Raw genomic sequence first — 22584 nt, 5'->3', positions numbered from 1 at the left:
TGCCCTCATACATCTGTTTCCCCCTGTGTTGACCATTGCTTACCTGACCTCGCTAATAAACCTGCATGTGGATCCGCACCTCTGTTGCCAGTCTCACATCCTGGTTACAGAAGACTCTGTGGGAGTCTAATCAGCCAGAATCAGGAACTGGTGTGTGTGTGGTGTGTTTCTGGGTTTTATAGTCCATAACATGGCAGATTTGTAGTTTGTGTGAGTTTGAATGTTTTCCATTTGACATGTTTTCTTGTGGTTAGATCGCTGGTGATCATGACAATAATAACCATTAGAGAACATTCTGTTTATGTTGCTTTAAGATTGTTTTTTGGTTTCCAAAGAACCAAGCTTAGCGGAACATTAGGGGAATGTTTTGTGTAGGCTTTCATAACCCTGATTAATTTAATTAACTACTTTAATTTACTACTAAATAAGTAAAGCTCCTTGTAAAGTTCTGGGTAAGTTGTTGTATAGTTTTATATTCTGTGTTCTCTTTAGGTTATTAATGTTTTGAGAGTGTTGTTTTAGGGTTATGGTCATTCACGAGACACCTAGTTAGTGCTCACTGCTTTTTGTTTTTGTTCTCCTCACAGGAATGGTATCCACACTTCTTTGTTCTGACCAGCAATAAGATCTATTACTCTGAAGAGACGTCCAGTAATCAGGGGAACGAGGATGAGGAGGAGCACAGAGAGGTGAGGAAAACGCAGTCTAATTTTTCTCTCGCTAACTTCCCTTCGTCTCCTTTATTCAGATGTGCGCTATTGATTATAAATTGAATACGCTAAACCATAGGTCTCAAACTGGATTCCTGGAGGGCCGCAGCTCTGCACAGTTTTGCTCCAAGCCTAATCAAACACAGCTGATCCAAATAATCAAGGTGTTCAAAAGAGTCTTGAGCACCTTGATTAGTTGCTTCAGCTGTGTTTGATTAGGCTTGGAGCAAAACTGTGCAGAGCTGCGGCCCTCCAGGAATCCAGTTTGAGACCTATTCCCTAAACCCTTGAGCACTTGGGAAAAGTATGGACATCACTATCTCATTGGATTCTGGGACACATAGGTACTGGAGTGGACATATGAATCCGACTCGCTCCCTCTATGAAAATCAGGGAATTAAGGGTATGTCCATGTAAGCTTCGCTCGTTCACTCAAAGAAGTGGAATGCACTTAAATACGGCAGTGAGGATTCCCTCGAGGGAACAAGGGAAGGGAAGTTTGCGAGTGTTTGTCTAAAAGTGGAGTGGAACGCAGCCACAGTCTGATGTTCAAGTGAACTAAATCATCATCCCTCGCTGTCTTCCTCTGTTATACTTGAGTTGGTCATCAGAGTAGCAGACGATCCACCGTAAAACATCATGGCCTTGTTCTGGTTTATTGATCATGTCTGTGTCCCTCAGCGTGTTTCTCTGTGCTCCTCAGATCTGCAACGGTATGGACCAGCATGTGACGGAGAAGTGGTTTCATGGTAAATTGGGTGCAGGTCGTGACGGCCGTCAGATCGCAGAGCGCCTGCTGTCTGAATACTGTGTGGAGACTGGAGCTCCAGACGGATCCTTCCTGGTGCGGGAGAGCGAGACCTTTGTGGGAGACTATACCCTCTCCTTCTGGTAACTACACTTTTACTCTACCCTCTACTACACCCTCTCATTCTGGTTACAACATCTCTACTACACCCTCTCCTTCTGGTTACAACACCTCTACAACACCCTTTCCTTCTGTTAACTACACCTTTACTCTACCCTCTACTACACCCTCTCTTTCTGGTTATAACACCTCTACTACACCCTCTCCTTCTGGTTACAACACCTCTACTACACCCTCTCTTCTGGTTACAACACCTCTACTACACCCTCTCCTTCTGGTAACTACACTTACTCTCCCCTCTACTACACCCTTTACTTCACCCTCTTCTTCTGGTAACCACACCTCTACTTCACTTTTTACTACACCTCTACTACATCCTTTCCTTTTGGCAACTTCACCTCTACTACAGCCTCAACTACACCCTGTCCTTCTAGTAACTATGCCTCTACTACAGCCTTTTCTACACCTCTGCTACACCTCTGCTTTTGGTAACTATACCTCTGCTATGCCCATAACTGCAACTCTACTACACCCTCTTCTTCTGGTAACTACACCTCTACTACAACTTTTACTATACCTCTAGTACAAGCTGTCCTTCTGGTAACTACACCCTCTACTACACCCTCTTATTTTGGTAACAACAACTCTATACTACCCTCTACCACACCCTCACTTTCTGGTTACAACATCTCTACTACATCCTTTACTATAACTCTTCTACATCCTTTTTTCCTGGTAACTACACCTCTACTACATCGTTTACTACACCCTCTCCTTCTGTTAAGTACACATCTACTACACCCTTTACTTCTGGTAACTACACCTCTACCAAACCCTTTACTACACACGCTCTCTTTCTGGTAACTACACCTCTACTTCTGGTAACTACTCCTCTATTACACCCTATATTACACCTCTACTCCACCCTTTTTGGTAGGGTGGTAGGGTCTCTTTCTGGTAACTACTGCTTTAGTCCACCCTTTACTACACCCTATCTTTTTGGTATTCTGGTTACTACACCTTTACTGCACCCACTCCTTCTGTTAACTACACATCTACTTCACCCTTTACTACACCCTATCTTTCTGATAACAACACCCTTTACTACACCCTTTCCTTCTGGTAATGACACCTCAACTCCACCCTTTACTCCACCTCTACCTCACCCTCTCCTTCTGGTAACTACACCTCTAGTCCACCCTTTACTCCCACTCTACCTCACCCTCTCCTTTTGGTAGCTACACCTCTACTCCACCCTTTACTACACACCCGCTTCTGGTAACTACATCTCTACTACACCCTTTATACACCCTATATTTTTGGTATTCTGGTAACTACACCTCCACTACACCCTCTCCTTCTGGTAACCACACCTCTATTACACCCTCGGCTTCTGCTAACTACACCTCTACTACTATTACTACTACTCATCTCCACCTCGCTCTCCTCAGGCGCTCTGGCCGTGTTCAGCACTGCAGGATTCACTCTCGACAGGAAGCAGGAAGTCCCAAGTTCTACCTGACAGATAACCTGGTGTTCGACACTCTGTTTGCGCTCATCACTCATTACCAGCAGGTTCCTCTGCGCTGCAACGAGTTCGAGATGAAGCTGACCGAGCCAGTGCCACAAACCAACGCTCACGAGAGCAAAGAGTGAGTGTGTAACATCCACTTCAACAGCGGACAGATCTTACACGCTTTTTATACTCTTAGGGCGGTTTGAGTGCTGGTTTAGTATCAAATCAGTCCTTTGTAAATATTATGTATAATAAAGTATTTAGTTAAATGTTCAGGATGTTTTCACCTGTTATATGTTTTCTGTCCTCATTTAGATGCGTTGTTTTGTCTAAATATTGATATTTAGTTAATTATTTATATAATTTTTTTCTTTTCACTTGTTTCAAACCTGCTTGAGTTTATTTTTCTTCTTTTGAGCACAGAAGATATTTGAAGAAAGAGCGAAACCATTGACTTCCATTACATTCTTCAAAATATCTCCTTTAGTGTTTAGTAACAGAAAAAAGAGACTCAAACGGGTTTGAAACAACATGAGGGCAGCATGGGTGAATTGTGAGCCTAATTTTTGCATGAACTAGCCCTTTAATTAAAGAAGTGGTCCGCTAGAATATCATATTTGAAACTTGAGTTGATGTGTTATGTAGATGTGTGAACATAAACAACATCTCTCAATGTAATAGGCTCAAAGTTCCATGCGAAGGGAGACATTGGCTGAGTTAGCTTAGTAAAGCCTACAGTAAACAAAGTTTGGGGACTACAAAAAAATACAGTGAGATCACAAACGCTTCAGGTTACGCACATTCTCCACGTGCATATACTCTGCACAGTGAAGGGGCGTGGCTAGAGGCGCTGTAATGTTATAGCAGAGAAAACTAAAATGGCGTCCAAATGCTGCTATTTCCACAGAGCTTCTTCTGTTTCTGTATTTGGGCTTCCAAAGGACACGACACACAGACAGAAGTGCTTACAGTTTAATTTTAATTATGTTCCAGAGAATTATAAAAATATATAGCTAGCATTTGACAAAGGACAGCTTCCAGAACCGACGAAGCTGTGGATTGTGAGTCACAACCTGTAAGTGTTTTTATTTGTTAAAATTGATCTATGACATGCACAGTGTCTAGCGTTAACGGTATGTTGTAGCAAGGATGTAAACAATGGAAAATGCTGTTTGGCACTGCTAACAATTTAGCTACAAATTAATATTTATCAGTCAAACCGCTGTAAATACCCACAATCTTCACCAGCGCTGCAGTGTCTCTCTATGTGCACTCTTTCCCTGTGTTCAACATCTCAAATAACAAACTTGCAAAGGATATGTGAACGCTTCATATTACTGACACATGCTTATATCCCAAATAGATATGAAAGACACTTGTCAGGTTTATTTTAGAGAGCAGGCATGAGGTTCAGCTGTGTCCTCTTCTATTTCTGTTTGATTAAGGCACAATCTGATATGGCTAACAGCTACTGTTTACACAGCGCAAAAGCACGTGCATGTAGGGGCGTGATGTGGTGACGTGGAGCCGCGAATCACAGCACATTATGTTAGCTGACCAATCAGAGCCTCTTGAGGGTGGGCTTTCGGAGGAACTAGGAAATATGACAGTCGTTTTCATGTTAGCTGAGTAGCTGTATATAATTAAAGTAAGATCAATGAAAAAATGACATTGTTTTTTACAAATAAAGCATGAGCACACATTGCTTTGCATCTTATAAACACAACCAAGCCTTAAAATACACTCTGGACCACCTCCTTTAATATGCAGCGCTCTATCAATGATAACACCCAGATTTCTAACGTCACTTCAGTTTGAAGATGACAAACTCCCAAAAACTAATCATTGGGGTGATGCTATCTGGAGCAAAAATCAACATCTCAGTTTTTTGTTCAGTTATTATCTGTCATCCAATTTGTTAATGGAGACTAAGCAATCCTGCAAGAGGGACAGTTTGTCTGGTCTGTCAGAGCTAAAGGAAAATGTAATTGCACATCATCTGCATATCAATGATACGATATATACTACTAATAATCTTGCTGAGTGGAAGCGTATATAAATTGAGGACAGTCAACAGTGTGTTTTACAAATATCAGTCTTTTTAAACATTGCTAACACTTGTGCATCTGTGTTGAATTAAAAACAGCATTCATTTCTTTAAAGGTTATTCTGACCGCACACTTTTGTCGGGCTGTGTGGGTCTTGCGGCGAATAAGATTAGAGTTTGTGTGTGCAGTTTCCTGACGCTGTCATGTTTTCCAGTCTAATTTCAGCATGTTTTGTTGTTTGTGTGTGTGTTATTTTGGTTGCAGGTGGTATCACGCGTGCCTGTCCCGCAGTCAGGCTGAAAACATGTTGATGAGGGTCCCTCGTGACGGCGCTTTCCTTGTTAGGAAGAGAACTGAATTCAACTCTTTCGCCATTTCCTTCCGGTAAACTCCACACTGCTGCTTTGCCATTGGCATTGGCTTTGACCCATTTTAAGTACATTTTGGAATATCACATAAAAAATGCTAAATGGAAATGCTAAGATGTGTACAAATCTAGAGTGAGTGTGATAAACTTTATATTTAATAAAAATAAATGTGCTTAAGGTACGATAAAAACACAATTACTGAATAAATTAGATCATGTGATGATAAACATGTGGCATTAATGGACAAACCTGCAGAGCGAGCACATTGTAAAAGATCTGAGATGCTGTTTTGGTCTTTCTAAAATCCCTCAGCCAAAGTCTGTCATCACAGTGGTTCAGTTTCATTATTATCATTACCTCCAGAACTGTCTTGAGTGTCTGCGCTCCCATAGAGCATCTCACACCTCCAAAAGCCACCACATTGCATTCACTGTGTGTAATCCTCTGAGGCGCAATTCGTTTACAGTGTTGGGCAAGCTACTTGGAAAATGTAGTGAGTTAAGCTATTAGTTACACTACTTAAAATGTAGCTTAACTACACTTAAAGCTACTCCCTGGGAAGTAATAATTATTAAGTTCAGTTATTTACTGCAATTGATATGCAGTTCCAAACAGAAACAAAGTTAATAGAAAGCAAATATAAAAATTCAAGAAATCCTGTGTTGCACATTTAAAATATCATAGTAATGTATAGTAAAGGGAAGTTTATAGGAAAGTTTTTTTTTTTTTTTTTTTTTTTTATAGTGTATAGTATTTGCAACTGTTATATAGTATTATTAGTAACTATCGTGAACTAATAGTAATTAACATAGCATACTTTTAGCTTTTAAAGTAAACAAATTTAAATATATATATATATATATATATATATATATATATATATATATATATATATATATATATATATATATATATATATATATATATATATATATATATGAATATATATGAATATATATGAATATAAAACTGTGAAAAACTTTATATAGGGTTTTTATATATTATGTATATATGATTTTTATGTATATATATACTTTTATAACTTTTATGGCCCGATTACAGCTCTAGTTCACAGTCAGCTGTAACAGTTTCATTTCACCGTCAGACACCCAAAAGGCAGGTACTGTATCCATACTGTGACAGGCACAATTCATTTAAATCTAAGGAGGACATTAAATTGAGTAGCCTATTCCAAAGAAATTATGAAAATTTTGGGTCTTAAATTATATTTGTTGGTCTTAAAAAGCATTAAATTTTACTTTTAAAAAGGTGCAAGAACCCTGTGTATGTATATGTATGTATATATATATATGTATGTGTGTGTATGTGTGTGTGTATATATATGTGTATATATATATATATATATATATATATATATATATATATATATAGATAGATAGATAGATAGATAGATAGATAGATAGATAGATAGATAGATAGATATAGATATATAGATAGATAGATAGATAGATAGATAGATATATATATATATATATATATATATATATATATATATATATATATATATATATATATATATATATATATATATATATATATATATATATATATATATATATATATATATATATATATATATATATATATCAGATAACACTTTATTGTGATTGTCTATTTGAGTAGTAGTAGACTCTCTGCTTTAAACTGACATTTAACTGACTATAAGAAACTTTGCACGTACATTTCAGCTTACACTGACCCTAACCTAACAGTCTACTTATAATATAATGAGAATTTGTTGCAATGTAACTTAAATTCAACAAACGGACCATTAAATTAAAGTGTGACCTGTAAAAATACCACAGCAAATAATGTAATTACTTTCCTATAGTATTGTTCAAAAACACTATAGTATTTTAAATATTTTAAACACCGTATTAACCATTATTAATAACTACTATATGAGTTTTTTCATCTAAGCTCACTTGGACACATTTGCAGAACAAGCAGTGAATACATTTAAAATCAATTCAACTCTAACAAGAGCACAGCATCAGAATTAATGTACTTCTCGAGGTATGGTCCTGCTTCAGAAATAACTGCTCTGGAAATGTAGCTTGTGTTGACGCTACTGCGTTACTTGCGTAAAATAGCTTCGCTACTGAAAGTTATTTGATGTAGAAAGTAGCACCGCTACCACCACGCTACTGAGAAATGTAGTTTAGCTAGTAGCGTCACAACTTGTAGCGACTCTACTGCCCAACACTACTCATTTATTAAATATATATAAGGCCCACTTTGGCGTAAACAGTGTTTTTCTTGTTGAGATTCACCGAAAGTTTATCAGGAAGTGACCGTTTTGTTCTCTTTGAGTAATTGGCTGGAAACGCTACTTTTGTTCGCTAAAGCTTTATGTGATATTCCAGTTTTGTGCATGAATCTCATTCACATCTTAGGATGTAAACATGGAAAAAAAACATGTAGTACAAAAGATGACAAAGGACAAACATGTATTATAATGGGAGGTTTTTCCACTATCAAATGTTTCACAAAAGAAATATATTTGAAACCAAAAATATCAACAATGCATTAAACGATATTGGTAAACTGTCCCGGACGAGCCCCCGATATTATATAAGATTTTACATGTAATTATTTTATTATCTGTGTACCTTTTGTTGCTGTAGTTTTGTTGCTCATCTCTTCTGCTTTCACTGCCAGGGCCGAGGGCAAGATCAAGCACTGCCGCGTCCAGCAGGAGGGACAGACTGTGGTTTTGGGAACCTCCGAGTTCGACAGTTTAGTAGATTTAATCAGTTACTATGAGAAACATCCACTGTACCGCAAGATGAAGCTACGCTACCCCATCAACGAGGAAACTCTGGAGAAGATCGGCACTGCTGTGAGTCCTGCTGTACATCAGCTGTGCTTAAAGATACAGCTCACACTAACATTTAAAGGGCACCTATTATACAAGATGTACAATACGTCTCTGATGTGTCTAGAGCAGGGGTGCCCAAATTTTTTAGCATGAAGGGCCAAAAACCAAATATCTTTGAGAGCTGTGAGCAGAATATAGTATATAAATATACCAAATTATATTACATTAATGTCGCCATGGGTAATTTCCTAATTTATTTCATAATATTAATAGAAAACATTACTATTAACTAATGCCATAAAACAAACAATCACATTTAGAACACAGTGGAGTTCAATGCTGAATACACTAGTGAAGCAGAATCTGCCTTTGCCCTGATTTGCTCCCCAAAGTGTCTACGTTATCGGGTAAAATATGATTCATTTCTACAATTTAATTGAAGCATTAATTTCAATTAGCTTTTAACAATAAAACAAACAAGCAGAGGGTTACGTTAAATGTAAATTGACAATCTCGAAACCATCCCTATCAGTCTCTCTCTCTTCTCAGATGGCACGGTGGGCCAAATCAAATGTTACCATGAGCCAGTTTTGGCCCACAGGCCCTAGTTCGGGCATCTTTCCTCTAGAGTGTGTATGTGAAGTTTTAGCTCAAAATAGCACACAGATAATGTTTTATAACCCTTTGAACTGGACCCTTTTAGGTTTTGATTCAAATGCTTCTTTTAAAAGAGGGCGGAGCTACAAACGCCTGTATGTCAGCATAGTGGCAGATTCAAAGTCAAGACTAACATCCTATGCTAATGAGGGATAGATTGTTACTAATGGGCGGAGCTTTCATCAGTAAATCGCTGCAATCTTAGTTTGATTTTTATATTATGCTACGTGCTTATGCTAACATGCTAGTAATTTCTGTGCTGGTAACCACCAGTCATATATGTAATTAAAGGTCCCGTAAGGTGCTTTGAAATGTGCATTTTTATACGAGGTTTGACGTAATCTCAACTGAATTATGAACAGAGGGCGGGACATAGAGTAGCCCCTCCCCCTTAAAAAAAAAACAGCCAATAGCATTTAGTTTTTCCTCTGCCAGTATGAATGTTTGAGCTTAAGCACATCAAATCAAAAGGATCTTGAAGGGAGCGGGGCCTGTCAGATACTACACATAGATATATAGACTAGATATCGCATACGGATCCTGAGCATGCGTCAATAGCGCCGCCACATTTGTACAGTGCTCCCAGGAAAAGTCATTCAACTGCAGTAGTTAAGACTCAATCTGAAGATGCTAGACGTAGCACTGCGTACGGGTGTAGTAACGAACAAAGAAAACAAAGCATAAAGGCACCTAGGAAACGTTTCATAGGTAAGATTTAATATTTTTACGTTTTTGTATGTTACGAACTTTTGTGCTCAACAAGTACCGTTATTAATGATAATATATAAATTGAAGTAAATTATGTGTGCCTGATAACACAACAGAGCCTGCGCCTTAATATTACGAATGTTATTTACCATTTAGATCATAAAGGCGGATATGCACATTGAGATGCAGGGATGTCAATGGTTCACACGTTCATAACGAAGATTCGTTCATGACCGAATCACTTCCTGTTGCTAACATCTAAAAAACGTTTATTTCATGGGACCTTTAAAAGCACTGATGAAGCGCTCGTGTAAATGATGATCAGGATACTGTAGGCAGTTTGACGGCATGTGGACTGAAACGTTGATGTGTGTGCGTCGGTGTGGGCTGTGTTTGAAAAGGTGTTTCCATGAGCTGACTTTAGTCGACTTCCTTCAGCTGTTTGTTGTGGCAGATATTCAGCAGTTCCTCTGAATGAGATCCAGCGTTTACTCTATTATTAGTGTGTAGAGAGAAACCGTAGACCTGCTGAGATGAACACTGACCGCTGGAACCACACGATCTGCCTGAAAGCAGCAGCAGCCATTGGTTGATGATCAGTGGATGATCAGCGGATTGGCTGATTTATTTTTGTTATACAGTTTAAGTCAATTATTCGGTCTCCTGTGAATTTTAAGACATTTTCACAGTATTTCCTATAATATTTTTTCTTCTGGAGAAAGTCTCATTTGAATTGTTTCGATAGTTATCATACATAATAGTTATCATAACTAGTTTCTAATAACTAATTGCTTTTGTCTTTTTCCCATCATGACAGTACATGATATTTTACTCGTTATTTTATTTATACTAGTTAATTTAGTTTATTTTAGTTTTAGCCTTGCTATAATAGTATTTGCGTTTTACGTACTGCAAACACGTGATTAAATTACATTTTATTTTATGCATTGTTTGTTTTTTTAAATTTGACCAATCAGATGGGGCCTTACTATCTTTAGCCCTGCCTCCCCAGTAGTTGCTGTTCTGCTATTGGCCGATTCAACTCAAAGGCAAACTCAAAGCTGAAAATAAACACTAATGGCAGGAGTCAAGACAACAGCCAATTAGTGTCAGAATATCTGCGCAGGTTTTCAGTCATTCATAGTGTTTCAAAGACTAAGGCCTCTATTTTAACGATCTAGGCACAAAGTCTAAAGCGCATGGCACAAGGATAAAGAACGAGCCTCCTTCATTCAGGCTCTTTACTTTCTCTTTACTCTTTACTCCTTTACTTTCTGGGAGACGGAGATGGTGTTGGACTCACTCCACTGAAGACATCCATTAGCCTACATAATTCATTTCGTTCGTTAAGCGCAAAGATTTGTTTCAAAACTATTTCTAAATTCCGTTCTAATTTCCAGCAAACGAATAAATTAACAATGATAACGAAGTGTGGTCAAAAAACTGAGTTAAATCCAAACACACGTCCTGTTCTTATGCCTAGGGATGGGGACCGAAACTCTGTACTTTATGGGTAAAAGTGCTAAATTATACAAGACAGAAGTATCGTGAAGCTCTGCCGTTAACGGTTCTGCTATCAGTACAGGAGAATTATTGCTTAATAAACTTAACTCACAGTAGCATCATTTAGCTGACAGGCGATATTTGATATTCGTCTGCACAGTTGGCAATCTCACATGAGAAATGCTCAGGTTTCCAGCGATCGCATCAAGTATAAAAGCCTTTACAGTTCTCGGCTGTGCGCGCGCAGTCAGCGGAGGCTCGCGCTAACTGCACACGCATAACACGCGACACAGACTCATGCGGAGTGGTGGAGAACCAAACAGGTTGTATTTCCAGAGTGGCCAGCGACAATGCCTGTTGCAACAAACTCAACATGTTGTTTTCTTGTATACGCGGAAACGCAAGCATTCTGGCTAATCATCTTTCAATAGTGCATTAACTGCAGAAAGACAAATACAACTAAACATAATCCACATCGTTATGCTAGCAGTCAATCACATAAGGTCTCTCTAAATTAGCATAATCATAATAGTTTAATAAACACACACATTCGGTTAACTTGAAAACAATTTTTTTCTGCAGTAGCCCAAATAAATCTTAAACATTAAAAATGTTTTTACATTACTGTATTTACAAATATAGTCTATGAAGAGCCTAATAATAAACTATGCTTATTATGAAATTATAAAAAAAACTGCTTATTTTTACATTGTTAACTCCCAAAACACCTTTAATTGATTTATGTGAATGCATTAATGAAAAATCGTAAACATTATCGAATTATTTAACTACATTTTGCAACTCAAAGAGGGTATTTTCAGCTGTAGGGAGCACAATTAACCAAGAAAGATCCAAGAGACTGCCAGAAAAGCCAAACATGTTGATTTTTCTTTAGATGAATGGTCGTTTTCCCTCAAACCATTGTACATTCTTTTACAGGAAAATGTTTATTTATTTGTTTTACAATTTTTGGTTTTATTTTATATTTAAAACATAATAATAAAATAAAGTGTTGTTAATTCTGTTCAATTAGTTTTTTTTAATAAAAAAATAACACCACAAAAAGTACCGATAAGGAAACCGTTAAAGTACCAAACCAATAAGTGGTATCGGTAAACGTAGTAATATTGTTAAAACCTTAACGATACTCATCCCTACTTATGCCCTATATGGTGATGCAGACGTCTCCAAAACCCGACAGGTGGACAAATCTAAACTAGTTTTAATTAAAACAAATATAAATATTCATATAATAAATAATAATAACATACAAATGCAAATTGTCTGAAAACCCCCCCCCCCCCCCCCCCTCCCTGTTTCAGTTCTTCAAAATAGCAACGCACCAACAATGAGCCTTAACACACCTCCTTTATACACCAGCATGAGTCCACAAAATGGTGCAAATGGATTTGCTATTGAAACAACGTGGAGCAAAATGTGAAAGTTGCTGGTTGCTCTGGTCTGAAAATAGCAACAAATCGTGCCAAACATGCCTTGCACCTTATTGCGCCGAGTGTATGATAGCGCCCTTAATGTTTGACACAGTTTTCTAATCTAAATTAGAATTAATTAGATCTGAAAAATATATTTTACCTGTTTATTTTAATCTCATTAAAGCAAAGCTATGAAAAAACATAGCTAATAAAAATCACTTTTATTTTTAGGAAAATGTTATATATTGTAAGAAGTAATACTCAGCAACTGATGTCATGTGTGTTTCCAGTATCCTGCAGCCCTACTTGTTAATAGTTTGCTCTTTAATGAAGGTGTGTGTTTGTGTGTGTGTGTGCGTGTGCAGGAGCCTGATTATGGGTCTCTGTATGAGGGACGAAACCCGGGATTCTACGTGGAAGCCAATCAGATGCCCACGTTTAAGGTAAATCCGCTCTCCTTTCACATGACAGCGAGTTTTATATACTGTACAGTGTGTGTCTGCATGTGTGTGCTCATTCTGTCTGTCTGTGTGTGTGCAGTGCACAGTTAAAGCCATGTATGAATATAAAGCCCAGCGGGATGATGAGCTCTCCTTCATCAAGAACGCCATCATTAGTAATGTGGACAAACAGGATGGAGGCTGGTGAGTACCACAGTAGCTCACTTTACCACACCATTTTACTCTGAGAAACTTTTACTTCACTCTTATTCCAAAGCAAAACGTTCACTGTTCACTTCACCAAACGCTTCACTGCTTTAAATGAATCAGTCAGAGCGAGTGTCCAATTAATGATTCACTAATTCAAGTGATTCAGTCAGAGTGAGTAAGTCTCCTGTTAATGACTCACTGATTCAAATGATTTAATTGATTGATTGATTCACTGATTGGAATGATTCAGTCAGAGCGAGTGTCCAGTTAATAGTTTACTGATTAAAATAATTTGGTCAGAGTGAGTGTCCAGTTAACAGTAAACTGATTCGAATGATTCAGTCAGAGCGAGTGTCCAGTTAATAAGCCACTGATTCAAATAAATTGGTCATAGCAAGCTTCCAGTTAACAATTCACAGATTCAAATGATACAGAGTGACTCTCCAGTTAACAATTGACTGATTCAAATGATACAGAGCGACTCTCCAGTTAACAATTCACTGATTTTAAATGATACAGAGTGACTCTCCAGTTAACAATTGACTGATTCAAATGATACAGAGCGACTCTCCAGTTAACAATTCACTGATTTAAATGATACAGAGCGACTCTCCAGTTAACAATTCACTGATTTAAATGATACTAAGCGACTTTCCAGATAACAATTCACTTATTCAAAAGATTCAGTCAGAGTGAGTGGCCAGTTAATGATTTACTGATTCAAGTTATTCAGTCAGAATGAGTGTGCAGTGATTGATTGATTCACTGATTCAAATGATTCAGTCAAAATAAGTGTCTAATTTAGGATTCGCTGACTCAAATTGTTCAAAGTGAGTGTCAGGTTCATGATTTACTGATTCAAATTATTTGGTCAGAGCAAGTATCTAGTTAACAATCCACTGATTCAAATGATTCAGTCAGAGCAAGCCTCCAGTTAATGATTCACTGATTCATATTATACAGTCAGAGTGAGTGTTCAGTTAACAGTTCACTGATTCAAATAATACAGAGTGACTCTCCAGTTAACAATTCACTGATTCAAATTATTCAGTCCGAGTAAGTGTCCAGTTAATGATTCAAATGATTCAGAGCGAGTGTCCAGTTAATGATTCAGGTGATTCAGTCAGAGCAAGTGTCCAGTTAATGATTCAAATGATTCAGTTAGAGGGAGTGTCCAGTTAATGATTCAAATGATTCAATTAGAGCGAGTGTCCAGTTAATGATTCAAATGATTCAGAGCGAGTGTCCAGTTAATGATTCAGGTGATTCAGTCTGAGCGAGTGTCCAGATAATGATTCAGATGATTCAGTCAGAGCGAGTGTCCAGTTAATGATTCAGATGATTCAGTCAGAGCGAGTGTCCAGATAATGATTCAGATGATTCAATCAGAGCGAGTGTCCAGTTAATGATTCAGATGATTCAATCAGAGCGAGTGTCCAGTTAATTATCCACTGATTATGGTTTGAAGGATTCAAAAAAGTTTTTCAAGACAAGAATGAGTGTTGAGTAGTTTTAAAGACTTTTTTAAAGACTTGATAGGACTTAACAAGTTAAAAGGACATATCATGAATGTTTCTCACACTCTGACTATCCACAGAGCATGTGGCAGATTTTATATCTGTTGTCAACAATTTCCCATTGATGTAAGTGTGAGTTTGTAAATTCCCTTCTGAGAACCGAAACAGGTAGCGGTTTACAAAAATATAGTGGCAGACTTGTTCCACAAAGTGCCCGAATACCGAAATAATACAGAACTGAAACTCTCACGGTCCTAAATCAGCTCACTAAGGTGGAAAAGGTCTAAGCGAAAGACAAATAGCAGCTGACCAAACACTTGTTGTCTGTCGGCTTTAAATATAAAGTTTTATTTGGTTCATTCAGGTACACCCTGTCATCTTGTGTTTATTGTAGCTGTTTTTTTGTGACTCTCAAATATTTGATATCAGAGGGCAGATAAATGGAGTTCTTGTATTTAAAAATAAAGCTGTGAATCTGAACTGTGTGTAACTGCTCATTGGTTGTTCAGTCTTCTTGCACAAACCAGATTAATTACTTTCTAGTCCATTTGGAGCAGATTGGAAGTGTTTGCTCTTCACTGTCTGCTGGTTTGACCATCAAACACTGTAGTGGTAGCTGAGATGGGAAGATTATAGTTTGTGTTATTGACTTGACGACAAATATTGAGTTGTTTTCTCTCCTGCAAATACACTTCACAGGCATTTCCAAAAACTTCAAACTATATTGTGAAAGTGACGCCATCATGATTTATTTGTAGTGAAATTCATGTTTTACTAGACAATATTTTTGACAATTTGACCAATCGGAGCGGAGTAGAGTGATCTGGCCAATCAGAGAAAGCTAGAGCCAGAGAAAGGTAGGGCCATCTGACCAATCAGAGCATAGTAAAGCAATCTGACCAATCAGAGAAAGGTAGGGCCATCTGACCAATCAGAGCATAGTAAAGCAATCTGACTAATCAGAGCACAGTAAAGCAAACTGAACAATCAGAGAAAGGTAGGGCCATCTGACCAATTAGAGCATAGTTAAGCAATCTGACCAATCAGAGCACAGTAAAGCAATCTGAACAATCACAGAAAGGTATGGCCATCTGACCAATTAGAGCATAATAAAGCAATCTGACCAATCAGAGAAAGCTAGAGCCAGAGAAAGGTAGGGCCATCTGACCAATTAGAGCATGGTAAAGCAATCTGACCAATCAGAGAAAGGTAGGGCCATCTGACCAAAGCATAGTAAAACAATCTGACCAATCAGAGAAGCTAGAGCCATCTGATCAATCAGAGAAGGATAGAGCCATCTGACCAATCAGAGAAGGGTAGAGCCATCTAACCAATCAGAGAAGGGTAGAGCCATCTAACCAATCAGAGAAGGATAGAGCCATCTGACCAATCAGAGAAGGGTAGAGCCATCTAACCAATCAGAGAAGGATAGAGTCATCTGACCAATCAGAGCACAGTAAAGCAATCTGACCAATCAGAGAAAGGTTGAGCCATCTGACCAATCAGAGAAAGGTAGGGCCATCTGACTAATCAAAGCATAGTAAAGCAATCTTTCCAATCAGAGAAGGATAGAGCCACCAGACCAATCAGAGCTGCGTAAAGCAATCTGACCAATGAGAGAAGGTAGAGCCATCTTATCAATCAGAGAAAGGTAGAGTCATCTGACCAATCAGAGCATAGCAAAGCAATCTGAGCAATCAGAGAAAGGTAGGGCCATCTGACCAATCAGAGAAAGGTAGAGTCATCTGACCAATCAGAAGTGACGATTTCAGACTCTGGGAACTAGAAGAGATGATACTGTGAGAAAACCAAAGTGTTTCTGACACTGGATGTATGGAGAATCATTGTAGGAGACCAACGACGCAGTAAAATAAAGCTTTAAGCCTTGGGCATTTTAATAATGCATGATGAATGAGCAAAATATCCACTGACAGTTGGAATCCAGCAACTTTAACTGGCTTCAGTGTTTAACTGGACAGACCAGAACAAACAGCTATTTTCTGGTGCTGTAGATGCTAACAGTTGTTTGTGTGTGAACAGGCCTTTATTCTGGCTGTGGGCCAGTATTGTTGACCACATTGCTATTTTTCCTCTATATATAACCACACAGACAGAATCACACAGACACACACTATCTACACCTCACACCGTTTACGTTTAGAAAGCATTACTATCTCACTAGCCAGAAGTCTCCTTTACTTGCCTGAAAGTGTTATCATCATCTCTGGGCTTTTGTTTCTGTGTACTGAACTCTGCCCTGGCCGTTTCTCTTAAATGAGTTCAGGAGCACACCGGAGAGCTGAAAGTGTGTGTGTGTGTGTGTGTGTGTGTGTGTGTTTTCCGCACAGGTGGAAGGGGGACTGTGGTGGAAAGAAGCAACTGTGGTTCCCAGCCAATTATGTGGAGGAGATCAGCCCAACGGCAGTGGAGCCTGACAGATCTGTGAGTGTGTTGTGTTTTCTGGTGTTACCTTGTTTGGTCTTGTGTTGTGTTGTCTGGTCTTGTGTTGTTGAGTGTGTGTGTGTGTGTGTGTGTGTGTGCGAGTGTGTTGTGCTTTGTTGTTGTTCGGCTGCGCTCTGACCTTTATTCTCTCTCCGTGTCCACACGTGCACTCTGCAGGCCTCAGAGAACAGTCCTCTGGGAGATCTCCTGAGAGGAAGTGTGGACGTGTCTTCCTGTCAGATCGGTGAGTATATCTGCGTGTGTGTGTGTGAGCGTGTGTGTGTTCCTAGAGAAGTGGAATATTACATGAGAAAACAGTGGGCGTGGCTTTTTTTCTATCGTGAGCTGTAGTGCAGTAGGCGTTTCAGTCACAAATATTTGTAAAAGGGTTTGGGGTGAGTTAATACAACCTAACAGACTCCTCCTCCTCACCATTTCTGTCAAAACTGACAGCTGGAGGGGCGTGGTTAAGTATGTTAGCCCCGCCCACTTCCTCAGACAGCCCTAATCCGAGAATTGAACTGAAAACAAACAGGAAGTGCATTTTCAGATTTCAATTAAAGATTACAAGGACAAACGATTTAATTTGTCTTAATGACATGCGCCGATGAACTGTTCACCTCAAAACTAGCAATGCGAGCTAACAAAATCAACACATTTAATTTTGATTTCACGTGAACGTTAATAGGTCTTAAAATGTCTTAAATGCGATCGAACCGACCCCGTGAAGATGATTTTGTTTCCGTTTTGGAATCGGCTTAAATCTCCTCGTCTATCATCACGCAGAGCAACATAGCCACAACTAAAGTCAATTTATAGACCTTTTTCTTAGAACGCAAAATTACCCATTATGCTTTGCGTGTATGCGCAAGGAGAATGCTAAGAACTTCCGGTCGGCATCTGATGCGTGTGAACAGTCACATTTGGACAGCTCTGAAATAATAGTTTTAATCTATTTTATTCGCTTTTATCATCTTTACACTGATACTGTTGTCCATCAGCGCCACCTCCTGGACTGATCATTTAAAAAAGGCCATCTTATAGCTCATTTCCACTGACTGGTACGGTACGGTTCGGTTTGGTACGGGTCACCTTTATCAGGATTGTGTTTCCACTACCAAGGGTACCCTTTTGGTGGGCGTGGTGTATGACAGAAAGTTTCAGTCGACGTCATTCTCGCTGGAGGAAATGTGTACAATAAAGCTGTATGGGTCATTCACATATCATATGAGAAGCACTTCTCAGAAAACAGATGCTTCATACACATAAATACTTGTGTAGAAATGTTTATTACTAACTTTTCAATGAACATGAGTTGATTATAACTGCAGATCAATGACTGTGTGAAACAGCCTACTGTAACGTCTGTAATTATATTAAATAATTAAATAAATTAACATATATAAACACATACAGCCCCTTACAGTCTCCGATATGTTATCAACTACAGAAGAACTACATATAGCAGACATTTCGTCCGTATTTAGGTTCAAAACAATACAAAATATAGCCTACAGTCAGTGCACACCTCTCATCTGTGTCTGTAATCTTCAGCAGCACATGTAGCCTCTGTTAGAGAGTAATTCCGTCATTCCCGGTTCATATTAGTCCAAAAGGTGAAGATAATAAGTTAGTTATACATGGCATTTTGTTCATGTTTGCTGAGAAATAATGTGCTCCTTTTTTCCCGGCTTCTCCTTTGCTTTTTCGCGCTTCACTCTCGCGTATGTCAGTGTCTAACAGGATCAGGTTTCAAAAGCACGTCAATAATCAAGCGCAGGTTATTATCATCAGCTCAAGAAGTTTGTTATTTCAGATATAATGTTAGACGCGCGCGAGCGCTAGCAAGAAAGCGAAACCGCTTGCGCCTCAGACTGGCTCGTAAAAAACTACGGGGCACAGGGTAAATCTGCTCTTCTTCTTGGTTTTGTGGCTGTTCATCAAGATGACGACAAGGTTTGTTTGAGCCCGGATCGACCATGGCTCGTTATTATATGTATAAATCATTCCGCTGTAATGTCTCGGCTCGACGGCTGTGTATTTCAAACATGGCGGGTTTTTTGTTTTCATTCTGGCTTGTTGCGTAAGCGAATGACGCCTCTCTGTAAACCAATAGCGTTCAGCTGCGCGTGTGGCTCCGCCTTTTGGTACCCTTTCTCGTGTTTGGTACCATTTCGAAAGGGTGCCGAAAAAGTGGTACGGTACGGTTCGCTTCGGTACGCTTTTTGACAGTGGAAACGGCTATAAAAGCGTACCAAACCAAACCGTACCGTACCACTCAGTGGAAACGGGCCTTAATATGATCGAAAAACAACTGCTGTGAGGCATTTTCCCCTCGTTGTCAGACGGCATCTTCTGCTGTTTAAATGAAACCTCGTCATCGCTAAAGTCAACAGTTTCTCTTTCTTTCAAATATATAACCAACCCAAACAAATGTAGTTCACCAACCATTTTACAGAGTACAAACACAGACGAGCGATCTGCTTGATGACTCGACTGATCTTCACGGCTGCTTCGCGCTCCTGTCTCCGTGTATCTGTGTTTGCACAGGGTGAAGAGCGGTAAACTGGGTGCAAACGCAGATACACGGAGACTGTCGAGTCATCCACGCTCAGCGGCGCTTTAATGTTAACTTAGCGGGGAAATGGACAGTTTTAAAACTTCAGTACCGGGACAACACTATTACAGACAACACAAGGGTGTGCTACTAAGGACTGCAGTGTTTTAGCGCTCACCGGGTTACATAGGCTGAAGCAGGAAAGCGTCCCCCACGGTGTTTAACTGCTGCCATGAACTGAAGCCTAGGAAGACACTTGAGCATATTACTCTTAAAGAGATTGTGGTGTTGTTTGATGCTAAATTGCTTTTAATTGTTTAAATTAAACGTACTGAATGATGTTAAAGTGATGTTTACATCATATCTGCATTTTGAAATATCAGCAACAGCTGGAGGTTTGTAGTCCACAGCATGTTACTGCAATGTTTACAGTGCTGGTCCTATACTTCTGGGTTTCTTCTCACCGCAGCCTCGCTTTGGTTCTTTAAAATGGCGGCCGCGTGAAATAAGCGTATCGCTCATCTCTGCAAATCTCGTCACAAAGCATGTTGTTAGGACACAGGGTTACAATGTAACCGGCTCACCTAATGTTTACGTTCTTAATATTTATATTTTATTTGCTAATTAATAACCACCTCATGTGAAACTCTGAATCTGTCTCATTTCGGAGTCTGCTACTGTCCACCGGAGCTCGCATTTCAGTCACACATACTTTCAGAGCTTTCATGACTGAATGAATGAAATATGCTGTTTTCCACTATGGCGACCCGGGGTGCTGAAATATAATTGGCTAAACTGGCATTGGGCGGGTTAAAAGACCAAAACAAAGACAGACGTTCTGGCACTTTAAAGCAGAATATCTGACTTCAGCATTGTTTTTCAGATAAACAAGAATGTTCGCTTGTTTGTGTTGTGTTGTCTGATATTTGAATGTGTGTGTGTGTGTGTGTGTGTGTGTGTGTGTGTGTGTGTGTGTGTGTGTGTGTGTTCTGCAGTGGTCAGACCTGAAGGGAAAGGTAGCCGTCAGTTCGTCTTCTCTCTGGTGCCGGTGGCGTCTCCTCGCACCGGTCCTGTGCTGGACATCGCAGCGAGCTCTCAGGATGAGCTGAAGGACTGGGTGTTCAAGATCCGAGAGGTCACCATGACATCTGAAGCCAAGGTATAGCAGGACAGTAGAGCTCCACTATACTGCAAAAATCAGACATTGCCATATTCAGTTTTCTGTGATACAGTTGAAGTCAGAATTATTCGCCCCCCTGTTTATTTTCCCCAATTTCTGTTTAAAGGAAAGATTTTCTTCAACACATTTCTAATCTTAATAGTTTTAATAACTCATTTCTTATCAAAAGTATTTTTTTATTGAACATATTAGATATGAAACATACAGTACAGATAGCTTTTCACCTGTTTTTTTTACACAACAGACAAACAAAACCTGTCGCACACATGTACATTTAGGTTCTATTAAAACAACATAAATAATATTAAGATAAATACAAAATAGATAGTAATATTAGGTAAAACATGTTACTCTCATATATAAGGGAAGACAAAAAAAGGGAGGAAAAAAAAGAAATAAATTAGAAAGAAAACAAGGAAAGGTTCAACTCTTCTAAAAAGACTGAGGGGTCCATCTTCTTTATGTGATCTAAAACAGGTTGCCAGATGAGGAAAAACATATCAGTACAGCCTCCTACAGTATATCGTATTTTTCCTAAGGTCAGGTGGTCTAGAAGTTCCATAAGCCATTGCTATAAGGTTGGGGGTAGTTTTTCCTTCCATTTCAGCAATATTAATCTTCTAGCTAAAAGCGTAGCAAAGGCAATCACATGTATCTTGCTTTTGTTCAAACTTAAGGACTGTGGCGTGATCCCAAAAATTGAAATTATGGCCTCAGGTTCTATATAGGTATTTAATGCGTCTGAGAGAAATTTAAATATTAGCTGCCAGAAATCCTTTAATTTTGAACAAGCCCAGAACATATGAGATAGAGTAACTGGCTCAGTGCTACATCGGTCACAATTAGGCTCTATATTCGATTTAAATTTGGCTAGTTTCACTTTGGACCAATGTAATCTATGTACTACTTTAAATTGTATAACTCTATGTTTTAAACAAATTGAAGATGAGTGGATATTATCTAAAACAGATTGCCACATGTCTTCTGATAGTTCTGTCTTTAGCTCCACCTCCCACTTCTTTTTAATTGTACTAGGGGTTCCAGATTATAGGAATTAATTATAGAATATATTTTGAATAACTCATTTCTAATAACTGATTTCTTTTATCTTTGCCATGATGACAGTAAATAATATTAGACCAGATATTGTTTAAGACACTTCTATACAGCTTAAAGTGACGTTTAAAGGCTTAACTAGGTTAATTAGGGTTAAGTTAATTAGGCAAGTCATTGTATATCAGTGGTTTGTTCTGTAGACAATTGAAAACAAATATAGCTTAAGGGGTCTAATAATTTTGACCTTAAAATGATTTTAAAAAAATTTAAAACTGCTTTTATTCTGGCCGAAATAAAACAAATCAGACTTTCTCCAGAGGAAAAAATATTATAGGAAATACTGAGAAAATTTCCTTGCTTTGTTAAACATCATTTGGGAAATATTTGAGAAAGAAAAACTCATTCACAGGAGGGTGAATAATTCTGATATCAACTGTAATTACTTCACTTATAGGACGATATCTGGCAACTGTATGAACATCTAGAATCTGAGGGTTCCAAAACAATCATATATCTGAGAAAATAATAA

The 22584-nt window shown here is 38.6% G+C and overlaps 1 protein-coding gene across 2 annotated transcripts in view; it reads left to right on the top strand.

Moving 5' to 3' along the window:
* The window catches only part of plcg1 (phospholipase C, gamma 1), an 89741-nt gene that overhangs the window by 54333 nt on the left and 12824 nt on the right, over nt 1–22584 (top strand). For both annotated transcript variants that reach the window (XM_056449261.1, XM_056449260.1), the window contains exons 16-25: nt 588–689; nt 1414–1601; nt 3030–3230; nt 5407–5526; nt 8193–8373; nt 13019–13096; nt 13194–13297; nt 17169–17262; nt 17440–17506; nt 20815–20978. In XM_056449261.1, the coding sequence (XP_056305236.1) occupies nt 588–689; nt 1414–1601; nt 3030–3230; nt 5407–5526; nt 8193–8373; nt 13019–13096; nt 13194–13297; nt 17169–17262; nt 17440–17506; nt 20815–20978 (1299 nt within the window). The remainder of the gene's footprint in view (nt 1–587; nt 690–1413; nt 1602–3029; nt 3231–5406; nt 5527–8192; nt 8374–13018; nt 13097–13193; nt 13298–17168; nt 17263–17439; nt 17507–20814; nt 20979–22584) is intronic.

This window comes from Danio aesculapii, chromosome 23 (genome assembly GCF_903798145.1).
Source record: "Danio aesculapii chromosome 23, fDanAes4.1, whole genome shotgun sequence".
In the NCBI taxonomy this organism is placed as follows: domain Eukaryota; kingdom Metazoa; phylum Chordata; class Actinopteri; order Cypriniformes; family Danionidae; genus Danio; species Danio aesculapii.
This window is presented reverse-complemented; position numbering and strand designations above follow the sequence as displayed.